This window comes from Diabrotica virgifera, chromosome 7 (assembly GCF_917563875.1).
Source record: "Diabrotica virgifera virgifera chromosome 7, PGI_DIABVI_V3a".
Lineage (NCBI taxonomy): Eukaryota > Metazoa > Arthropoda > Insecta > Coleoptera > Chrysomelidae > Diabrotica > Diabrotica virgifera.
In genome coordinates, this window is record NC_065449.1 from 88,954,082 (window position 1) to 88,973,871 (window position 19,790).

Here is a 19,790-nt window from a genome sequence, read left to right on the forward strand (position 1 = left end):
AATTCTTCGACATGTGTTTTTTTCGGTTTATTAATTTGACATTTATGACATTGTTTAACGTATTTTCTTACGTCTTTTTCCAAATTTTTCCATCTAAATCTTGCTTTTAGCTTCTTTATGAGTCTGTTATTTCCTACGTGTCCTCCAAACATCGGATGATTGTGATATTCTTCTATTAGCCTGTGTTTTTCTTTGTCTTCTTCTATTGTTTCTGGTACTTCACATATGTATATTTCAACATTCTTTAATATTTTGTTTCCTTGTTTAATAAATTCCTCAATTGTGCACACTTTAAAAATAATATCGTTTACGTATATTTTTACTTTACGTACTGCATTCTCTACCGCCAGCTTATCAAGCTGTGCCAACATTTGGTTTAAATCGAAATGATTGAATCCTGTGGCTATGCTCTTGCTGCACTTTATTTTGTTTTTGACCCTAATGCTCAGCCTTGGTGAGATTAGTTCTGCTCCAAAAGACAAAATTGGTAGTCTATGCGCCTCTAAATTATTTAGTACCTTTCTTACTGTCTGTTTGTGGGCTTCTGGCTGTAGTGCGAGTTCGCTTTCTGCCTTCGTTTGCCTTGCTTCCTTCTTATTTTCTCTTGCTTGAGCTCGTGTTATAGCTAATATATGGGTATTGTCTATGTATAGGTTCTTTAGTTGATGTAATGTTATTCTTGAAAGACTATCTGCATAGTTATTTTTCCCTGTTATGTATTCTATTTCGAAATCGTATTCCTCTAAATCTAATCTGATTCTTGTAAGTTTCGAAGTTGGTTCTTTCATTGCAAATAAATGTGTTAGTGGTTTATGATCCGTTTTTACTAAAAATGTTGGTGCTCCATATAAATAACATTTGAAATGATTAATTCCCCAATGAATCGCTAGTAATTCCTTAACGATTATAGGTTTATTACATTCTCCTTTATTAAAACTTCTTGATGCGTATGCTATAGGTAGGTCTATTCCGTTATAATCTTGACTTAAAATTGCTGAACAACTCTCGTTGGATGCGTCTGTTGTTAGGATGAATTGTTTATTGAAATCTGGATATTTTAGGATCGGTGGCTTCATCAGAAATGATTTAAGCTTATTGAATGCTTTTTCACATTCTTCTGACCAAAAAAATTCTACTCCTTTTCTTGATAATCTGTTGAGTGGTCTGCATATTTCAGCAAAATTTTGAATAAAACGTCTATAATAGTTACAAAATGCTACGAATCTTTTTGTTTCTTCCGCTGTCTTAGGTGTCGGGTATTGTTCAATCGTTGCATATTTTGCTTTGTCTGGTGATACTCCTTCCTGAGAAAGATCATGTCCTAAATATGTTACTTCTCTTCTAAAAAATTGACATTTTCCTGGGTTAAGTTTCAAATTGAATTTTCGACATGTCTCAAATGTCTTTTTCAGGTTGTCTAGGTGATGTTTTTCGGATATTCCTATCACTACTATATCGTCCATGTAAAGAAATGCTTTGTCTGGTGTTAATCCCGAAAATGCTATTGACATCATCCTTGAAAAGCTATTTGGGCTTACATTTAGTCCAAAAGGTAATCTGGTAAATTGAAATGCTCCATTTTCTGTGCTAAACGATGTGTATTTTCTCGATGATTTTTCTAATGGTATCTGGTGAAAACCTGACATTAAGTCTATAACTGAAAACCATTTTGCTCTTCCTAGTTGATCTAGTATCGAGTCTATCCTTGGTAAAGGAAATTTGTCTGTGACTATTTTCTTGTTCAGTTGTCTAAAATCTATGCATAATCTCCATGCTTTATTTCCATCTATCGTCTTTTTCGGTACCAGTACTACTGGGCTGTTGTATTCTGATGTAGACGGTTCTATTATTCCTTGGTCTCTCAGTTTTTGCACTTGCCGGTTTAATTCCTCTGTTTGTGCATGAGGTGTCCTATAGTTTTTAATGTACACCGGAGTTTGGTCTTTAACTCTCAGTTTCTGCTCGTAGAAGTTGTTACATGTTAGCATGTCGTGCCTTAGGGCGAATATATCTGAATAATCTTCACATAAAGATACTAACTTATCGCGTATGTATTCTGGAATGTCTAACTTCAATGATTCCCGTAATTCCTTTTTCCTATCCTTGCTGTCGTTGATCAGTCTATATATGTTGAATAATTTAATGTCTTATGTTTTGATTTCGTTTGTCTCTACTTTTACTGTTTCGTAGGTTGTGTTCAAAATTTTGATGTACGGATTATTACTTGAAATAATTGCTCTCGCTATGAATATTCCTGGTTGTATTTCTTGTTGTTCCACTATCCTGTCGTTCTTCAGCGTTTGAAAAATTTTTACGATTCTGTAAATTTCACATCTAGGCGGTATTATTATCGTGTCATTATCTATATTATCCAAAATGTTTGTACTAATGTAACAATCGTTGTCCTCTTTAATGTGCATTTTAAGGTTAGCATAGTCTAGTATGCATTGAAAATTTGAAATGAAGTCTCTCCCAATGATTCCGTCGGTTGGAATAGGAAAGCTAGGTTCCACTAATTGAAAGATATGCTCAAATCGAGATCCTTTTACTTCTAGTGTTGTTTCAACTTCTCCCATTGTTTGTAATTCTCCTTTAGTTACTCCTTTTATTTTCGCTTTTGTGTTTGGTTTCACATGTTCCTTCATAAAATCTTGTGAACACTTCAGTATTGAAATATCAGCTCCTGTGTCTATGATAAAGGTATTTGTGTTTTCTAGGATTCCTGTTTTCATTCGTACAAAATTCGTTAGGTTTAAGTCGAAGTTGTAAATATTATATTCCACTTCTGACTGTGTACTTTCCTTGTTTCGTTCATTCAAAACCCCAACTGCTGGTTTTCTGTTTCCTCTTGGCTGTCTTCTAACTCAAGTAGCCTTACGTTTCTGTTTCGTCCTCCTCTCTGGTTTCCTCTGTACGTTTGGTTGTTGAATTGTCTATATCCTCTGTTGGAATAATTCCGTTGGTTTCCTGTTTCTTCTCCTTCGTTCCGTTGTCCGAAGTTATTTCTTCTTCCTCTGTCGTATTTGTTGTGGTATCCCCTTCGGTATTGCTGTTGTCCTCTCCTATTTTCATAATTCGTCCTATAATTGAACACTCTTCCCTGTGTGTTCTCCTCTGTCGTATCAATCGATAAAAATTTAGATACTACTTCCTGCGGTGTTGTGAAATTACCTGCCTCCAGTATTAACTTTGCTCTATCCGTATTAACGTTTCGCTTCATTGTTGCTACAACTGTTTCCGTTGTGTATTTTTTCGCTAGCTCCAATGGCATTCCTTCCGCTATGTATGCTACTTTCAACTGTTCCGCTAATTCCTCTACTTCGGATGCGTACACTGCTGCATCTTTGTTTCCTTGCCTTTTCTTTGTTAACTTGTCTATTATCGTTTTCGGATTGTCACCTCTTAATTCTTTCTTCAGTGCCGCTGCTATAAGTGGGATCGTATCCTCTGTAGTTATCAGATTTCTAGCCTTATTAGTCAATCTTGTTTTTATTAATGTTATTGCTGTTTCTTCATGTCCTTCTGCTATTTTTCCAAGTAACTCTAATGCGTCTAAAAATGGTTGTAATTTCCCTGCGCTTCCATCAAACTCGTTGGGCAATACCTTGCTTGCAATATTCAAAAATTCGTTGATTGTCAGAGCCATGTTTAATATTTTTATCTCTTGTTTTATGTCGCTTTTTCCCTCTTTTATTTCCTCGTCAATTTTTTCCTCTATCTCCTCGTCACTTTTTTCCTCTTCTACTTCTTCGTCGCTTTGTTCTTCCTCTATTTCCTTGTCGATTAGTTGATGTATTGAACTTGGAACTACTGTCCTTAAGTTTACAGCTTGAAATGAGCGTATAACTTTGTCTCTTATTTTTCCGAAATATTTGTTGCACGCTTCTCTTTGTTTGTCCGATAGCGCTTCCCAATTTTTCTTCGTTAAATGTGTGAATTTGTTATACAATTTAATTAGCTGTGTCGTTACTTCTTCTTGTATATCCTTAGATTTAGGTACTTTCTTCTTCAAGACCCTTCTACTTTGTCTTGTTACTTCTTGCGTAATCTCCTCAACTATTTTGATGAAATCTTCCCAAGTAACTTTGTTGCTACTCATTTATTCATAATTTTCTTATTCCTGTACCCGTAACGAACGCATAAATTTGACAGTCTTACGAGGTATAGTAAATATATATGAAAAATATTATGTCAAAAATAGTAAAAATATAGTAAATTGCCATAAAAATCAGTATATCACTCAATATAAATCACCATTAAAAAGGGGTCTACTGCTTAGCCAATACAAATGTAATAAAAATCAGTATTCAAATAATAAATGGATAAGAATCAGCAAAGATAAAATATGTTGGTAAATATATAAAAAAAATCATATAAAAATCAGTATCAAATAAAATGTATCATTACGTCCTATAATAACTAATATCAGGGTTAAAAAAAAATTCTGTATATTTTGATAAATATTGGTATCATAAGGAAATTAAAATAGAATAATTAAGTAAAAATAGGTAAAACCTAAAAGGTAATGTGCGTCTTAAATGATAATTAGGTTAATATTACTTTATACTTTATATTTTATATTATACGAATCAGGAAATACCATAAAAATAGATAATATGGACTCACCACTTTTACACTGTGTTCGTATCACCAAAAAGTCCTCGCTGCACGTTCCATGGCATTGTCCATTGTCCCACGATGTTCCATCTCCATACCAAGTTCCATTTTCCATATCATTCCATTTTCCATACCTCAGCTCCGTCTCGGGCCTGACGTCTCCATCGTTTTCCTATATACCACACTGTTCTAGGGTGGTCGAGGTGCCAGAACATTGACGTGTTTCTCCATTTCTAGTTCTAGACTGCTTGTTCCTTACGTTCTCGCCTGGTCTTGGATCGCCATATGGTGGCTCCCGCCTTCTGAGCCACCCTGGATACTGAGGGGTGGTTACCCCGACTATGAGGGTTGATGTAGTAAATATAGTTCGTTGTTAAGACATTTATTTACACGTTAAATATATCACAGAAAATAACTGGTGGTATATTATTTACTTGAAATCGATGTTACCCCGTCGAATCTCAACTGCTAATTGATTTATCTGTTCTCGTAAAAATATAATTAAAGTCGGTTATTGTTTATTTACTGTTTTGGTAAGCCGAGGTGACCGTGATTTAAAGTGCTGACTGTTAATAAACACCCACTGAATATTATTGCAACTCGACCTTGTATCAAATACTAGCATGCAAAACTAGGTTACTCGTATTTATTAAACAAACATTACCACGGGCATTTAATTATTAAAAGGTTTATTTGTAATATGATGTTTATTGAGATGCTGTGTATCCCAATTCACATGTTTTAAATAAGATTTTTGCTGATTATGTATTTTGCTAAAATATTAAATAACACAAAAAATACAATTCACAACCATCATTTAATTTTTAACGATCAACAAAAGTCTAATAAGATGACAAGTTTGAGATTTATCACTTTGTCGATAACAGTGTCATTAACAGATATTTTTAAATACCTACCATGAATCATTTTCCAATGATTGTGTGGATTTAAGAAATACATATTAAACAATATTTTTACATGTATAAAGGAGATTATAGTTATTATGGCACATTACGGTATGTACTCCTTATTTTTCAAATAATATTATTATGCTCTTGTACACGCATAACTTTGATTTATTGGCTAAACCTACATTATTAGATACGTCACAAGAAATTAAAAATAATTATTTAACATGTAATAAATTCACTATTTTAATCAGATATATTATATTCCCTACTATTGCAATAAAATATTAAAACGAATAAACGAAAACTTGTTGAGCAGTGCTGATTGGATAAATACCTAGGATGTTGGATAAACGAGACACTAAATCCGGATGAACAAATTAAAACTCGTATAGAAATTGCAAGAGGAGCATTTATGAAACTTAGATCTATTCTGAGCAACTCTCAGCTGAACTTAAAACTAAGAATCAAGTTCCTAAAATGTTATATGTATCCTGTATTACTATATGGATGTGAAACCTGGATCATGAAGGTTAACATGATGAACAAATTAGAAGCCTTTGAGATGTGGTCATATCATAGAATGCTCAGAATATCTTGGGTTCAACGCATTTCTAACAGAGAAGTCTTAAACAGAGTAGGTCAAGGCGAAGGTGACTTAATGAAGATGATAAAAAAGAGAAAACTTGAATATCTGGGGCATATAATGAGAGGTAGCAGATACAGGATGCTGCAGTTAATACTCAATGGAAAGATCGACGGAAAAAGAGCAGGTGGTCGAAAGAAATATTCATGGCTCCGAAACCTTCGTCAACGGACTGGCTTATCAGCAGATCAATTGTTACATGCCGCACAAGATCGAGAACGACATCGGCAAATTGTTATGGAAGCTACCCACGCCTAAAGATTTGGGCACGGTACTTAAAGAAGAAAAAGTGCTGATTGATACAACAGAGCAATAACATGTTATTCATAAAGATAGTTTAAGTCTGTGATAGTTTAAGTGTAATCTGGAATAAAAACATCAAGGGAAAAACAAAAAGAATGATATACCAAACAATAGTAAGAAGCATCATGACATATGCCGCAGAAATTTGGGTCATAAACAAAAAAACTCAAAAAAGCATTCTGGCAACCGAAATGGAATACTGGAGAAGATGCTGTGGTCTCACCAGAAGAGACAGAATAACAAATGAGGAGATAAGGAGAAGAATGCAAGTGGAAAAAGATGCCCTGCAATATATAGACGAGAGAAGACTGAAATGGTACGGCCACGTACGCAGAGCAGAAAACACTTGGATAAACAAGGTTGCAGAATGGAGCCCAAGAGGAACGAGAAGAAGAGGACGACCTAGAAGATCTTGGAAAAATGAAGTCGACGAAGCCATGTCTAAGAAAGGATTGGAAGACGGAGACTGGGAAGATCGAAAAAAATGGAAGTCCTGGCTGACGGAAGGGAAACGGCATTAGCTGTAGACAACCCTTTATATATTGATGTGATCTTGATTATTGATATGAGATAATATTCTTATATGTCATTTAATTTAATCAATGCATTAATCATAATCTAATTAATTTACCAGATCACATATCAATATGTTTTCAATCTCAGGGCGAATTATAAAATTAATTACTTACTCTCGTGGCTTTTAAGTATTTCTTAATGGTTCCTAATCGGGATAGGAAAGAAAAGAGTAAAATAATACACACATATGGGTTACAATTATAATCAAAATATTGTTTATTTTATTTAAATGGCAATCACTGCTTAATATTTGCTATATCTTATTATTCTTAAACATAACATTTACACATGGGAATCTTATTTCCTTTTGGTTTCCAATTGAAAGTTTTTATTAACATTTAACTATCATGGTTTATTAGCAACAATTCTATTTAAGTTTGATGAAGCTTTTCTGATATTATTGATTATGTTCTTCAATTTTAAATGTGGTATTTAATACGAAAAACCCATACATTCATGTCCAAACAAATGAGACTGACCTTTTTCTGGTGAACTGAGAATGTCTTCACACAAGACCCGTTTCCTGCTATCCTTGGCTGCGATCAAAACCTCGTCCTGGCTTTCAGTAATGTTCTCCTTTGAAAACTAGCTCGTATAGCTCTCGTTCCTGCTTCTGTCGTGATGCTGTATTCTACCTTTTTCGAAACTGCAATCAGCTACCGGGACACTCTTGGCTCAAGGAGGTTCTTTTACTCTCAACCTGGCCTACCTCTCATTCCACGATAGATACTCCACACTCACGGAACTACACCGGCTTTCTCACTCTCCGTACACTACCGTCTACTACTGGACTTCACTTCTCGACAGCTCAAAACATTCTGATCTATCTTTTTCATTCATTCCTACTTTCTAAATATCCCTTTGTAACAAAAAGAAGAAAACTTCTGTTGGAGTGAAAGTAAAAAGAAAGATATAGGTACTCCAACAGAAGTAAGGAAAAAAAAATAAAGACTAGAAGTAAGGAAAAAATGAAGAGAGAGTGGGGTGTGTGTAAAGAAAGGGTGAAGTGGCTTCTACGTTGAGAAGCCGCAATAGGAAAAATACTACTAAAGTGCAGTAGTACTGAAGAAAGGGGAATTAGAAGGGATAGAAGTAGAAGTGGGAAGAGACAGAGGCAAACTGAATAGAGTTGGCTAGCAAGAGATGCAAGAAAACCACTTGACACTCAAGGATGGATACGGCTCGTTTGCATGCCTGTCGAAGAACAGTAGCTCTATATAGATAGTAATGATGACTAAAAGATGAAATAATAAAATAAGAATAATGTACTGAAAATGAATGGAGATGAATAATGACTAAAAACGAACAAAATAAATAAAACTAACTAATCATGGGCGCCATGAAAATGATCTTCGATCATTTTCCCAGGTATCTTACACTGCTTTCAAATATTAAATATATTAAACCTGTAATAATGAACATAAAGGAATAATAAAATAATTAATATACAAAATAAATACATATTTATTAAAAATAACTACTAGATTTTTGACAATCTCTGAGTTACACAAAGTGTATATCATGTGACTCTAAAATGACATAAGTTATACAAAAAGTTATCTCTAAGATAACAACAATAATGTTATCTGTTACAAAATTACAGGTATAAGTACCTCTCACTAACATATAGGGTACAAAATTACATAAGTCTTCTACCAAATGGTTATAGTACGCCTGCTACGTACAACTAAAGGAAACTGACAAAGATGAAAATACTACAAATAAATAGGCCCAAGCCTCACTAAGGGAAAATACAATAATGAATAAATAAAGTTAAATATACAATTGACTAAAGTAGAAATGAAGTTGAGATAAATACCGACGATGACCTAAATTAACCGAACAAATGGAATAAAGCGAATAACAGTAAAATATTTGGGAAACAAGCTAGTAATATTAAAAATTAAATTTACCCGAATTACATAAACCAATATCAAAGCAATAATAAAGTATTAAAAACCTAATTTTCTCTAGGCTTATTCCTGTGCACAAGAAGTTACCGTAGATACAAAGTTTGGGAACCAAATAATCTAATATACAAATATGTCAAAAAAAAAAACCAGAGGTAACCTAAATCTGGAAAAAAAACATAGTGTATTTAACAGATAGTCTGAAATATAAAAAAAACCAATAGTTACTAAAACACCTCACTAAATGTTCCCAAACGAGGTTGCGGTTACATCCTAGAAAATGATGCACCAGGATGGTGCGCCCCCATGACTCCTGTAGGCCCAGGTGCCAAGACGAAAATTGAGCTGGAACGCTCCCATAGCTTGCTCCCAAATCGACATACTCCCAATGGTGACTTGGCCGTGGCTGCAGTGGTTTCCCTGGGTGGTCAAAGGGCTACGGTTTCATGTTAGGGTTTCTTCCAAATGGCTAAAAACATTCCCAGTTTTATATCCCATTTTAAACATGAGCAAAAAGTAAAGGGAAGAAGAAATACTTTTTAGAAGCAATAGTATAGAAAAACCGGCCATTAAAAATGGAACAAAAAACCAATCTCAGGTAACCTTGAACTATTTTAAGTGTGAAGACATGAATAAATGACACTGAAATGATTTATTTGAGGAAATATCTGTAAAAATATATTGAATTTATAAAATATTGGATGTTCAATAAATTTAAAACCTACAGAGAAATGGTAATTATTTCCAATATTAATTTGAGGACTTCAAAAATGTTTGGTTATGTAAAACCAAAAACCCCATTAATATAAAGATCGATATAAAGATAATATAAAGATCGAAATCATCTACACCCTTCCCTTAATAGATTGACTAAGAAAGTTTAACAATGGGACTAATATTTTAAATATTCCACAACAAAAAACACATGACAATGGCTAATTAAAAATTATTACAAAAAAAATAAATCTCACCGAATGATTATGTCTCCCTAACTCCAGACAACCCTTGATGGTAACTTTTTACTTTAAAAACTGGATTGATGTTATAAAATAAGGTGTATGGAACTCATTCGCCATTTCATGGTACCAGTACCAAGTACCAAACCAACCCACTTAATTAGCAGCCACAAACCAAGTGACGAACGACTAACGAGAGACGTTTCTCCGCCAAGGTGAACGTCAAATTCTCTCAGAACAGGAAATAATTCTCGATAGGTAGAGTACGTTCCATCACCGAGGTATGACGTCACCCCAGTAGTCCTATACGAGAAATTAGAGAATTTAAATGGAGACCGAGGGAAAATAATTATAATAATAATTAAAGAGCTAATTTTGTAACGTGACCGTTACACCTTCCAGATTCACAAATCAACCTTCCACCACCAACTCTCATTCGCAGTATTCCTCAAAACCCATTTTTAATCTTTCTAAATATGCTTAATGGATTTCCAAAAAAAATAGTTAATTCCCATTCTAAAATTACTTTCTACTATTTACAAAATTTAATGACCTATTATCTACTTCAAATGAGTCTTATTTAGCATAGGCTAATGATCGAACCTTCCGCGAACAACGATAATGACCTATTATCTATTTCAACTGAGTCTTATTTAGCATAGGCTAATGATCGAACCTTCCGCGAACAACGATAATGGTACGCGCCATTCACTTTGTTTATTCTCGGCGCATTGTCCCGAGTTTCGTAAGCTCCTTCTAATCACTTCTTAAAATTAAACATAACAATTTGTTGTATACAGGTTGTTCTAAATTTATATGCCCGTGGTTGAGAAAATTGAAAATATTTTATATTAAATTGAATTTTGTTTATAATTATCAAATTTTAATTTTCATATCAAATAGAAATATAACAAATCCCCGCCTTGTATTCGATAAAATTTATCTGCATTTTTAAATAAATTTTCTCGAGGCAAAACCAACGCCCTGTATATTTCCTTACTTTAATCTACGTCTTATACCTTTTCTTCTTGTATTACTCTAATTAGTCCCACCTGTAGAGTAATTGTTTCCTTATTTTCAGTGTCCTCATCCTGTGTTAGAGTGTCGGCTATTATGTTGTCTTTCCCTTTTTCCCATATCAATCTTCTGTCTTTTTCCTCAGATTTTTCACATACTTTTACCGTGTATTCTGCATCCTCGTTTTCATATGCCTCCTCTTCAAATGCCACTGTTTCGATCATATCTTTTTCGCTTTCATTTGTTAGCTTTATTTCTTCTTCTCCTGAGCTCATCTCTTCTTTTGAGGAATCCCAGTTTTCTTTTGCTTTTGATACTCTCAATTTTTCTTCTTCTGGGCTTAACTCTTCTTTTGAGGAGCCACAGGTTTCATTTTCTTTTGTCTTTTTCTGACTTTTTCTCCCTTTTCTTCTTTGTCCTTGCTTCGTTGCCAAATTCATTTCCACTGTTTGTTCTTTACCTGATTCGTCCGTATTTTGTTTCTCCTGTTCCTTGTCCTGTTCTTCTTCTTTTTCTTCTGTTAGATTCATCGTATTATTTTTAAAATCTATCACTACATGTTTTTCTGCCAATTCGTCAACTCCTACTATCATGTCATGTGACATGTTTGGCATTATTACACATTGTAGTGCATACATCTTCTTACCCAGTCGTACCATTACTCGTATGCCTTCATTTATAGTTGCCAATGTCCGTTTGTTTGCGCCCACTAAAGTTACCCTAGGTATTTTGTAAATTAAATTTGTTAAGTTAACTTCTTCTATTAGTTTTCTGTTGACCAATGTTATTTCAGATCCAGTGTCTATCATAATTTTAATTGGTTTCTCGTTGATAAATCCATCCACAAATTTTAAATTAACTCCATTTTTCTTTTCGTTGTTTCCTGCCAATTTAATAAACTCCTTGGGGTGACAAAAGATTCCTGTTTGATTTTTGGTTTTTAGTGAGCGCCGTCGTGAAAAGACGCCGGTTGCTCATCGTTGTTTATATTTTCGTCATAATGTCTCTCTCCGTCATATTCATCTGTCTGGGTATTATTTACTTCTCTTCTATTTTCTCTTGGTCTGTCGGATCTGTTTCGGTTTTCTCGATATCCCTGTTCATTTTGTCTACCATTATTTCTGTTTTCTTGATTTGAAATAAATAGTTAAATACTTTCTACTAGTTAAATAGTTAAAAAATAGTTAATTACTTTCTACTATTTACAAAATTTAATGACCTATTATCTACTTCAAATGAGTCTTATTTAGCATAGGCTAATGATCGAACCTTCCGCGAACAACGATAATGACCTATTATCTATTTCAACTGAGTCTTATTTAGCATAGGCTAATGATCGAACCTTCCGCGAACAACGATAATGGTACGCGCCATTCACTTTGTTTATTCTCGGCGCATTGTCCCGAGTTTCGTAAGCTCCTTCTAATCACTTCTTAAAATTAAACATAACAATTTGTTGTATACAGGTTGTTCTAAATTTATATGCCCGTGGTTGAGAAAATTGAAAATATTTTATATTAAATTGAATTTTGTTTATAATTATCAAATTTTAATTTTCATATCAAATAGAAATATAACATATATATATATATATATATATATATATATATATATATATATATATATATATATATATATATATAGTTTAAGTAAAATATATCGCCGCTTATCTGGTCCGCTGGTAATAAAGTTATCCGAATTTAATTGCAAAGCGGTCTTCTTAGCTGTAAAATACTTGTAAATACCATCCGTATTCATTTCAGATACTTCCATCTCACAAACAAAAACACGTAAAAATAAACATCTGGCGGTGAGTCACGCGTCCCAAGGCCCAATAAAACTGTACGCTGATGACAAACCTTCCCAAGCAAGACCTGCGAACGCATGAACTGATAGTATGATGCGCAGAACGGTCTACGCAGTCCGCCGACGCAGGTTGTGTCTCGCTTAGGTTCAATTTGCGCCGGGCCTAATGCAGCTCTAAGGAGACCGGGTCTCCTTAAACTACCATGCTTAAACGCTGCTGGGCTGCGCGGAGCATTAGCAAGTGAGATTTTCCGGCCAGCAGCCTCCTCTGCGATTTTAGGATCCTGACAACAAATAATGAAAAAACTAAAAGTGCGAATTTTGTGATGAAATTTGGTATGTGGAGTTACAATATTATTTGGAATAACTTGTTCAAATAACTTTCTCCGATATCTCTAACGAGAAGCAAAATAGCAAAGTAAACAAAACAGTGTAGCACGTGTAAAAAATTTATGGGGAGGCTAAGCCTCCCTTGCCTCTTCTGACCAGCCGCCACTGCAAACCAACAAATCAGACAAAGATCAGGGGTTCAAGACGTCATCGAAAGAGCTACGACGCTTAAGTGGAACTGGGCAGGGCACTTAGCTGGAACACAAGATGAACGGTGGACAAGACGAATGGAGGCCCAGAAACTATAAAAGAAGCCGAGTACCTTAAAATGGGGTGAATAGAAACAGTTTTCAAATTTTAATATAAATATCGTAAAGTATTATGAGATCTAAGGAATTGAAACCTACCTTAGTTTATGGGCCTTGCAGTCTTCTAAAAACCTACACCATTGTTTTTTCTTTTAAGTATATACAAGGAAAAAATTTAAAAAATTAGAACATGCTGTTTCTGTTCACCCCATTGAGTGGGATGAATAGAAACAGACACTGTTTTCCAAGTATATTTCAACTGCAGAACCTATGGGGCTTACAGAAACAGTCAGCAGTGTCATGGGGTGAAAAGAAACAACACTTGTTTTGATAAAAAAATTATGTATAATGTAAATTTCAAATTATAAATGACCAAATATCAAATTACAAATGACAAAATGAATCATTGCTAGCAGGGCCGTAACTACGATGTTAGGGGCCCCGGGGCAAAGGTGGTCCGGGGGTTTAACCCCCAGAGCGAAAGGCGGGGTCCGGAGGAAAAATGTTTGATATTTAACCCCTTGAAAACGCATTTTAATGGATTCTATGACTAAAGTTTCTTGAACCTACACATTGCTATTTTAGTTGACCAACACAAAAAAATTTTGAAATCACCTTATTTTTTATTCGCTTTAAAAAATTTAAAAGAAAAACAACAAAATGAACAGATAGTAAAACAAAATGAGATAACATAATGAAACAATAAAAAGAAAATTTCTTGAAACTTCGAAACCGAATGGAAAAATATGAAAATATGAAGGTTTATTTAGAGAAAATGCAGGAAGAGGTAAATCAGATTGCTGAGGAGATACAGAAAATTGAAAAGGTGGAAGAACAATTCAAGAATGCGGTAAAATTTGATATGGAAAAAGTGGAAGAAAAATTGCCGGATATAGGAAGATGTCAAAAAGGAGGAGACCGTCGGGAAGTAATTGTATACAGCTCTAATGAGAGCAGAATCCTATTTGACGAGGATATTAGAAAACGATATCCGGTACCTTCAGAAGTGACACTCTCAAAGACCCTCGTACCTTCAGCAGTGACACTCTTGTCACTGCTGTTAGATTTATTATGCTGTGGTACTGGTAAGGCTGATTCCAATGTGCTCATTCCATCTTACCCTTACCTTTCTTTTCAATATGTGGTACCATGTGGTTCCGTTCACGTACCAAGATGTGGTCAGGGTAAATTAATTAAGACAATTGCATTTTAGTTTTTATTTCACCAAAATAACTAATTTCCTCACTAACAATTTATATCTTCACGAAAGGTCTCGGGGGCCAGCTTAGCCCGGGCCCCTCTTCCAATGGCTTTTAGGTTTTATTACGCCGAAATAAGTAATTTCTTAAGCATTAATTTAAATTTTTATGTTAAGGTCTCGGGAGCCACAGCTCAGCTCAGGCCTCAGCAGGGGCCACTTCTTAGGGTTCTGTTCCAACTGCATTTTAGTCGGAAATACTAATTTCTTCAGTGAAAAATTAAAACTTTATGTTCAGTTCTACGGTGCCCCTGTAAGGTCTTTTTAAAATTGTGTCATTTGAAAATATTTCGTTGGGATCGGTTTTTAAAACACATATTTTTATTTTCCTGGTTAAACTCTACGCACGGTCAAAAAAGGGGCACCTGCGGGGCCCCCCTTGGCCGGGGGACCCGGGGCACTGCCCCGGATGCCCCAATGGTAGTTACGGCTCTGATTACTAGTCAAGTAAATTTAATTCTTCTCCTTCAAGTGCCATCTCCGCGACGGAGGTCTGCAATCATCATAGCAATTCGGACTTTAGAGACGGCTGCTCTGAAAATTTCGTTTGATGCACATCCGTACTATTCTCTTAAGTTGCGCAGCCCACCGGTATGTTCGACCTGAACTGGATCTTCTGGAATTGGAAAATCTGCCACAGAAACACTTTTTCCAGGCTACACAGAAACTTCCACACGTTTTTTGCGAGGTGCAGTTGCTTCTGGTTGTCTGAGAGCTTTCAGTAGTTCCTTGAAAGTGTCGTCAATAGCAGCGACAGGAGCTGTTACTGTTGGAGTTAAGGCTCCTGACTCCTGAGTCCTCTAGAGATGGTAACATCTTTAGTACTTGATTGCGACAAAGAAGCACAATACCACATTTTCTAGAAATAGCTGTCTACTGTGTTTCTATTCACACAACACATCCTAAATATGTGACACAATCTTAACTAACATTCTGAAAATAGAAAAGTGTGTTATTTTGACCTAACATAATAGGATATAATACTTACATGTAAAGTTTAGAAGATGACGAAATATCTGCTTAAAACAAAACGTGTTATTCTTGCAATAAATCTGACTCTCAATGCTACCAACCACATAAACTTATTTTTCTCTTCAAGTTTAGAGTGTTATCAACTTGCAGCCAGGAATTTACCCCTTTGCCACTACTTTTATCCCCTGACATATGACATAAAACTATTTTGGAAGTTTTGTTACTATTCACCTCACTGTTTTTATTCACCCCATTTTACGGTACGACCACCGACTAGACGGACAGACGATATAAAAAGAGTGGCGGGAAACTGGTTACAAGCGGCTCAGTGTAGAGAATATTGGAAAGAACTGAGGGAGGACTATGTCCAGCAGTTGTCGTGATTTGCTGACTGATGATGATACGAACGGTAAAAATGGCGAATGATCATAGAATTTTGTCGCATTGAATTACAACGGGTTGCTTAATCATCAACAAGAACTCCAAGCTATCATTGACATTGAAAATTGTTTTGTTTGATTTGTGTCTTGTCTCTGAAAGGCGTTTCACAAATCAGTCCTATATCAAATATAAACAATACAAGATATATCACACAATACTTCCTGACAATGTGACCAAAAGAGGCCGTCCAATCATCAACAAAAATTGAGGGCCGAGAACCATAAGGTTTCAAGCGCCATTTCACAAAAAGAAACAAATTTACATACAAATTAAAACATAACTTAGTTATTTGAAGGGCTGTAAATGTTAAAATGATTTTATCTACTCTATGTCATATTATGCGTAAGTTTTTAGTTGGTGAAAACTGTCACTAGAGATAGCAGTACGTGAAGCGTTTAAAGTGTGCGTGAAGTAACAATGTATTTTAAATGGGATTTACTTTTTCGCACACTTTCAATGGGTTTTTTGGCACACTTTAATATAATCAAATATCCTTAACTTTCGCGTTGTCATGGTGATGACAATATGAGCAATGACTTACAACAAAATGTTTGACAGTTTTGTGGTGTGAAAGTAGTTAGGATTTTTAAATGTCAAAGTTCTAAAAATTGTAGAATAGAAATTAATTCCAGTGACGAAGAGTTACAGTTTTTTATTTGTTTATCGTAGACAAAATATTGTATGAAACTGTGCGTGAAGTACTTTTTGCGAATTTACGCGATGTATAACACTCGCTCCGTTGTAGCTCGTGCTCTAAAAATCGCGTGCGTTCGCAAAATTCATACTTCACGGACTGTTTCATAATAGTTATTTATTACCAGCGTACGGAAAAAACGAAAAATGTTATCTCGGAAAACGTGCAGAAAATAAGAAAATTTCAAATTTCTCAAAAAGGAACCTGGTTCAACTCAAAATTTCTTTTTTTCTTGCTAAAATCCGATGGTCTAATAGTGATTCAAACAGTTGATTTGACGTTTTAAAAAGTAACAAATATTTTGTTCTGCTAATGGTTTTTACACAAATAAATATTTACCAATGAAAATAATTGAATAAATACAAAAATAGATTCTGCATATAAATTATTGCGTCTTGAATCCAAATATAGCAAAAATATTGTCCTAATAAACAAAAATATGTTTTTATACAAATTCAAAACTAAAAACTATAATATAAGTAAGTCAATATAAAAGCTTTGTAAAATGGACACGCGCCAACTCGTAACTTTTAATGACAACAATTTTCAAATAAAAATGTACACCGGCCAATTCGTAACTTTTTTTACCTGACCTGCCAACCCGAAACTTTCTTCAAGTGAATTCGAAACCATTGATTAAATCTAATACCTTAAATGTAACCCGAATGTTTCTTGGTTTGCTTAAAAACATTATATTTGTACTATATGTACCTATAAAAAATAGCAAAAATTGAAATATCTTAATAAAATAATTGAAACAATATTATAGTGTTTCATTAACACGTGTTGAAATATTATTTCCATCAAGTATAGCTCTACACGAGCTTGGTTTTTATCAAATAATTGTAAATTTAATATTTTTTAGATGTTTAGCAATGATAAATTATTTAAATCCATCTGATAATTTAAAAGCAAAGAGATTTTCCATATTATGTTTATTTCAAGTCTAAAAGATTATACCTTTATTTAGTTACGAATTCACCGGTAGGTAGTTGTTGAGTTACCGAAAAATTACCTGAGAAGGTCAGAGTTACCAATTGGCCTGTAATTAGGATGGGGGATTAAAATAGTTACGAATTCACCGGGACCCTGTAAAATATTCATTCGAGAACTTAAACACCCGTTTGATACTCAGGTTGTTGTTTGACTATCTTTAAATTTTAGAAAAAATATGTCATCTCAGCCATTCTATAAAACCGATCGTGAATTAGTGTGGAAATTCTTTGGCAAAAATGAAAAAACTGTTAATGTAGAAGTCAATGTTATAAAGAGGTGGTTGGAAACCCAAAAACATTTACCAGAAACACCATGTAAGTATGATAACTGTTATGTTTGTATTGTATTATTGATATTAGCATTTGCTTTAAATACTATTATGTACATCTTCTTTTCATCAAATTAAATTGCAACTCAGGATAGTTTTCCTATTTTAGGTTATTTTGGCATTAATCGGAAAAGTTTTCGAAAAAATGTTCCGTTTTTTCCAGGATTTTATTCAAATATTTCCAGAACAACTGATTTTAAACTATAGAGCATTTTTGATTTAAGATGTAATTACTTTGATAAGTTAAACATTTCTGTGTTGCAAACTAGGGATTTTGACCAATACGGCATGCTATTTCGCAGACTTACCGCAGGACTCGACTTTATGTATCAATTTTATAGCATGTTGTTTACTTACTTACTTACTTACTTAGTCCTAAGCCTTTTTCCGTTAGGTGTAAGGCTGGTGGAGTTGAGTTTGGCATGGTAGTCTCCATGCTTTTATTCCGATGGGTGAGTTGCGGAATTTAATTAAAAAATGAATATAATAAAACAAACGGTAATTTTATTGTTGTAACGAAAATGTGTTTAGGTCTCTCGGAGAGGGTCCAGCCGGTGCGTGTTTACCGTTCGCATGATGAGTAGTGACTAACGAAAACAACCACAAACGATGATAATGTTTGTGTTCCTTTCCCCTTGACCTGACCAGATGAGCAAATAAATCACTAAGTCTGGCGTCTACTTTTACAGTTTTAAGAAAAACAATTTCGAATGGATAGCGAGCTGTTGACACAATAACTGTCTGATAAAGTACTCAATTAATGAGGGTGCAGCCTGTTGCACCGCGCAGACGAAAAACAGATGTGACAGGGCAAACCCATGTCTCTTAACATTTTGTATTTGAATGACTAACGCTGTTTCGTTTTTGAGAAAAAATATTAAAATTAAAATTAGCAAAAATAGTAATTAAAGCTTATCGCTATACACCCCCCTCTGAGAGACTAAAACGATAGATAATATATAATATATACAAATTACATATAATGGAAATTGAAAATAGGAAGGAAAAAATAATAATGCAAAGTTTATACGAGGAGAAAGAAAAAAAAATCACTGTGAATTACTGTGAACCAAAGAATCACTGTGAACTAACACTTTCTTCGTAGCTTCCTGTAAATCTTGCTCTTCTGTTGTTTCTTTTGCTGGATACTGTCATTTTTTTGTTTCGTGATGGGTAGAGTCGTGAAGCTCGTACGCTGGTTTCAATCTGTCTATTGAAATGTTGATTGTTTTCCATTTACCCGGACGACAAAAGTCTTGTCACCTCGCTTAACAACTGGAAAAGGCCCGTGATATGGGTTTTCTAAGCTGCTTTTGATTGTATCACGGCGGATGAAAACGTGAGAGGTGGTTTTCATGTCTTTGAAAATGAAGGTACTTTTGGATCCATGATGCGACGGTTGCGTAGGACGGAGGTTTTCGAAATGGTTTCGAAGCGTTTTTAAATAAATGTGAGCATTGTCGTCGGTGTTTCTTTGTGACGAAAACAATAGTTCACCTGGCAAATACAATGGTTCTCCGTACACGAGTTCGGCGGCGGAAGTACCTAAATCTTCTCTCCACGCTGCTCGTATGCCCAGTAACACTGAAGGTAGGCTTTCGGTCCATCGGATGTTTTCATGACATCGAATTGCTGCTTTTAACTGTCGATGAAACCTTTCTACCATACCATTTGCTTGCGGATGATAGGCGGTTGTCCTTAAATGGGAAGTTCCAGTTAATTTG

The 19,790-nt window shown here is 34.7% G+C and overlaps 1 protein-coding gene across 1 annotated transcript in view; it reads left to right on the forward strand.

The window, feature by feature from the left end:
* LOC114340458 (alpha-tocopherol transfer protein-like) overlaps nucleotides 1-19,790 on the forward strand; it is a 153,236-nt gene that overhangs the window by 92,577 nt on the left and 40,869 nt on the right. Inside the window, exon 2 of the mRNA XM_050656109.1 lies at nucleotides 17,907-18,052. Within this exon, the coding sequence (XP_050512066.1) occupies nucleotides 17,914-18,052 (139 nt within the window). The 5' untranslated portion in view covers nucleotides 17,907-17,913. The remainder of the gene's footprint in view (nucleotides 1-17,906; nucleotides 18,053-19,790) is intronic.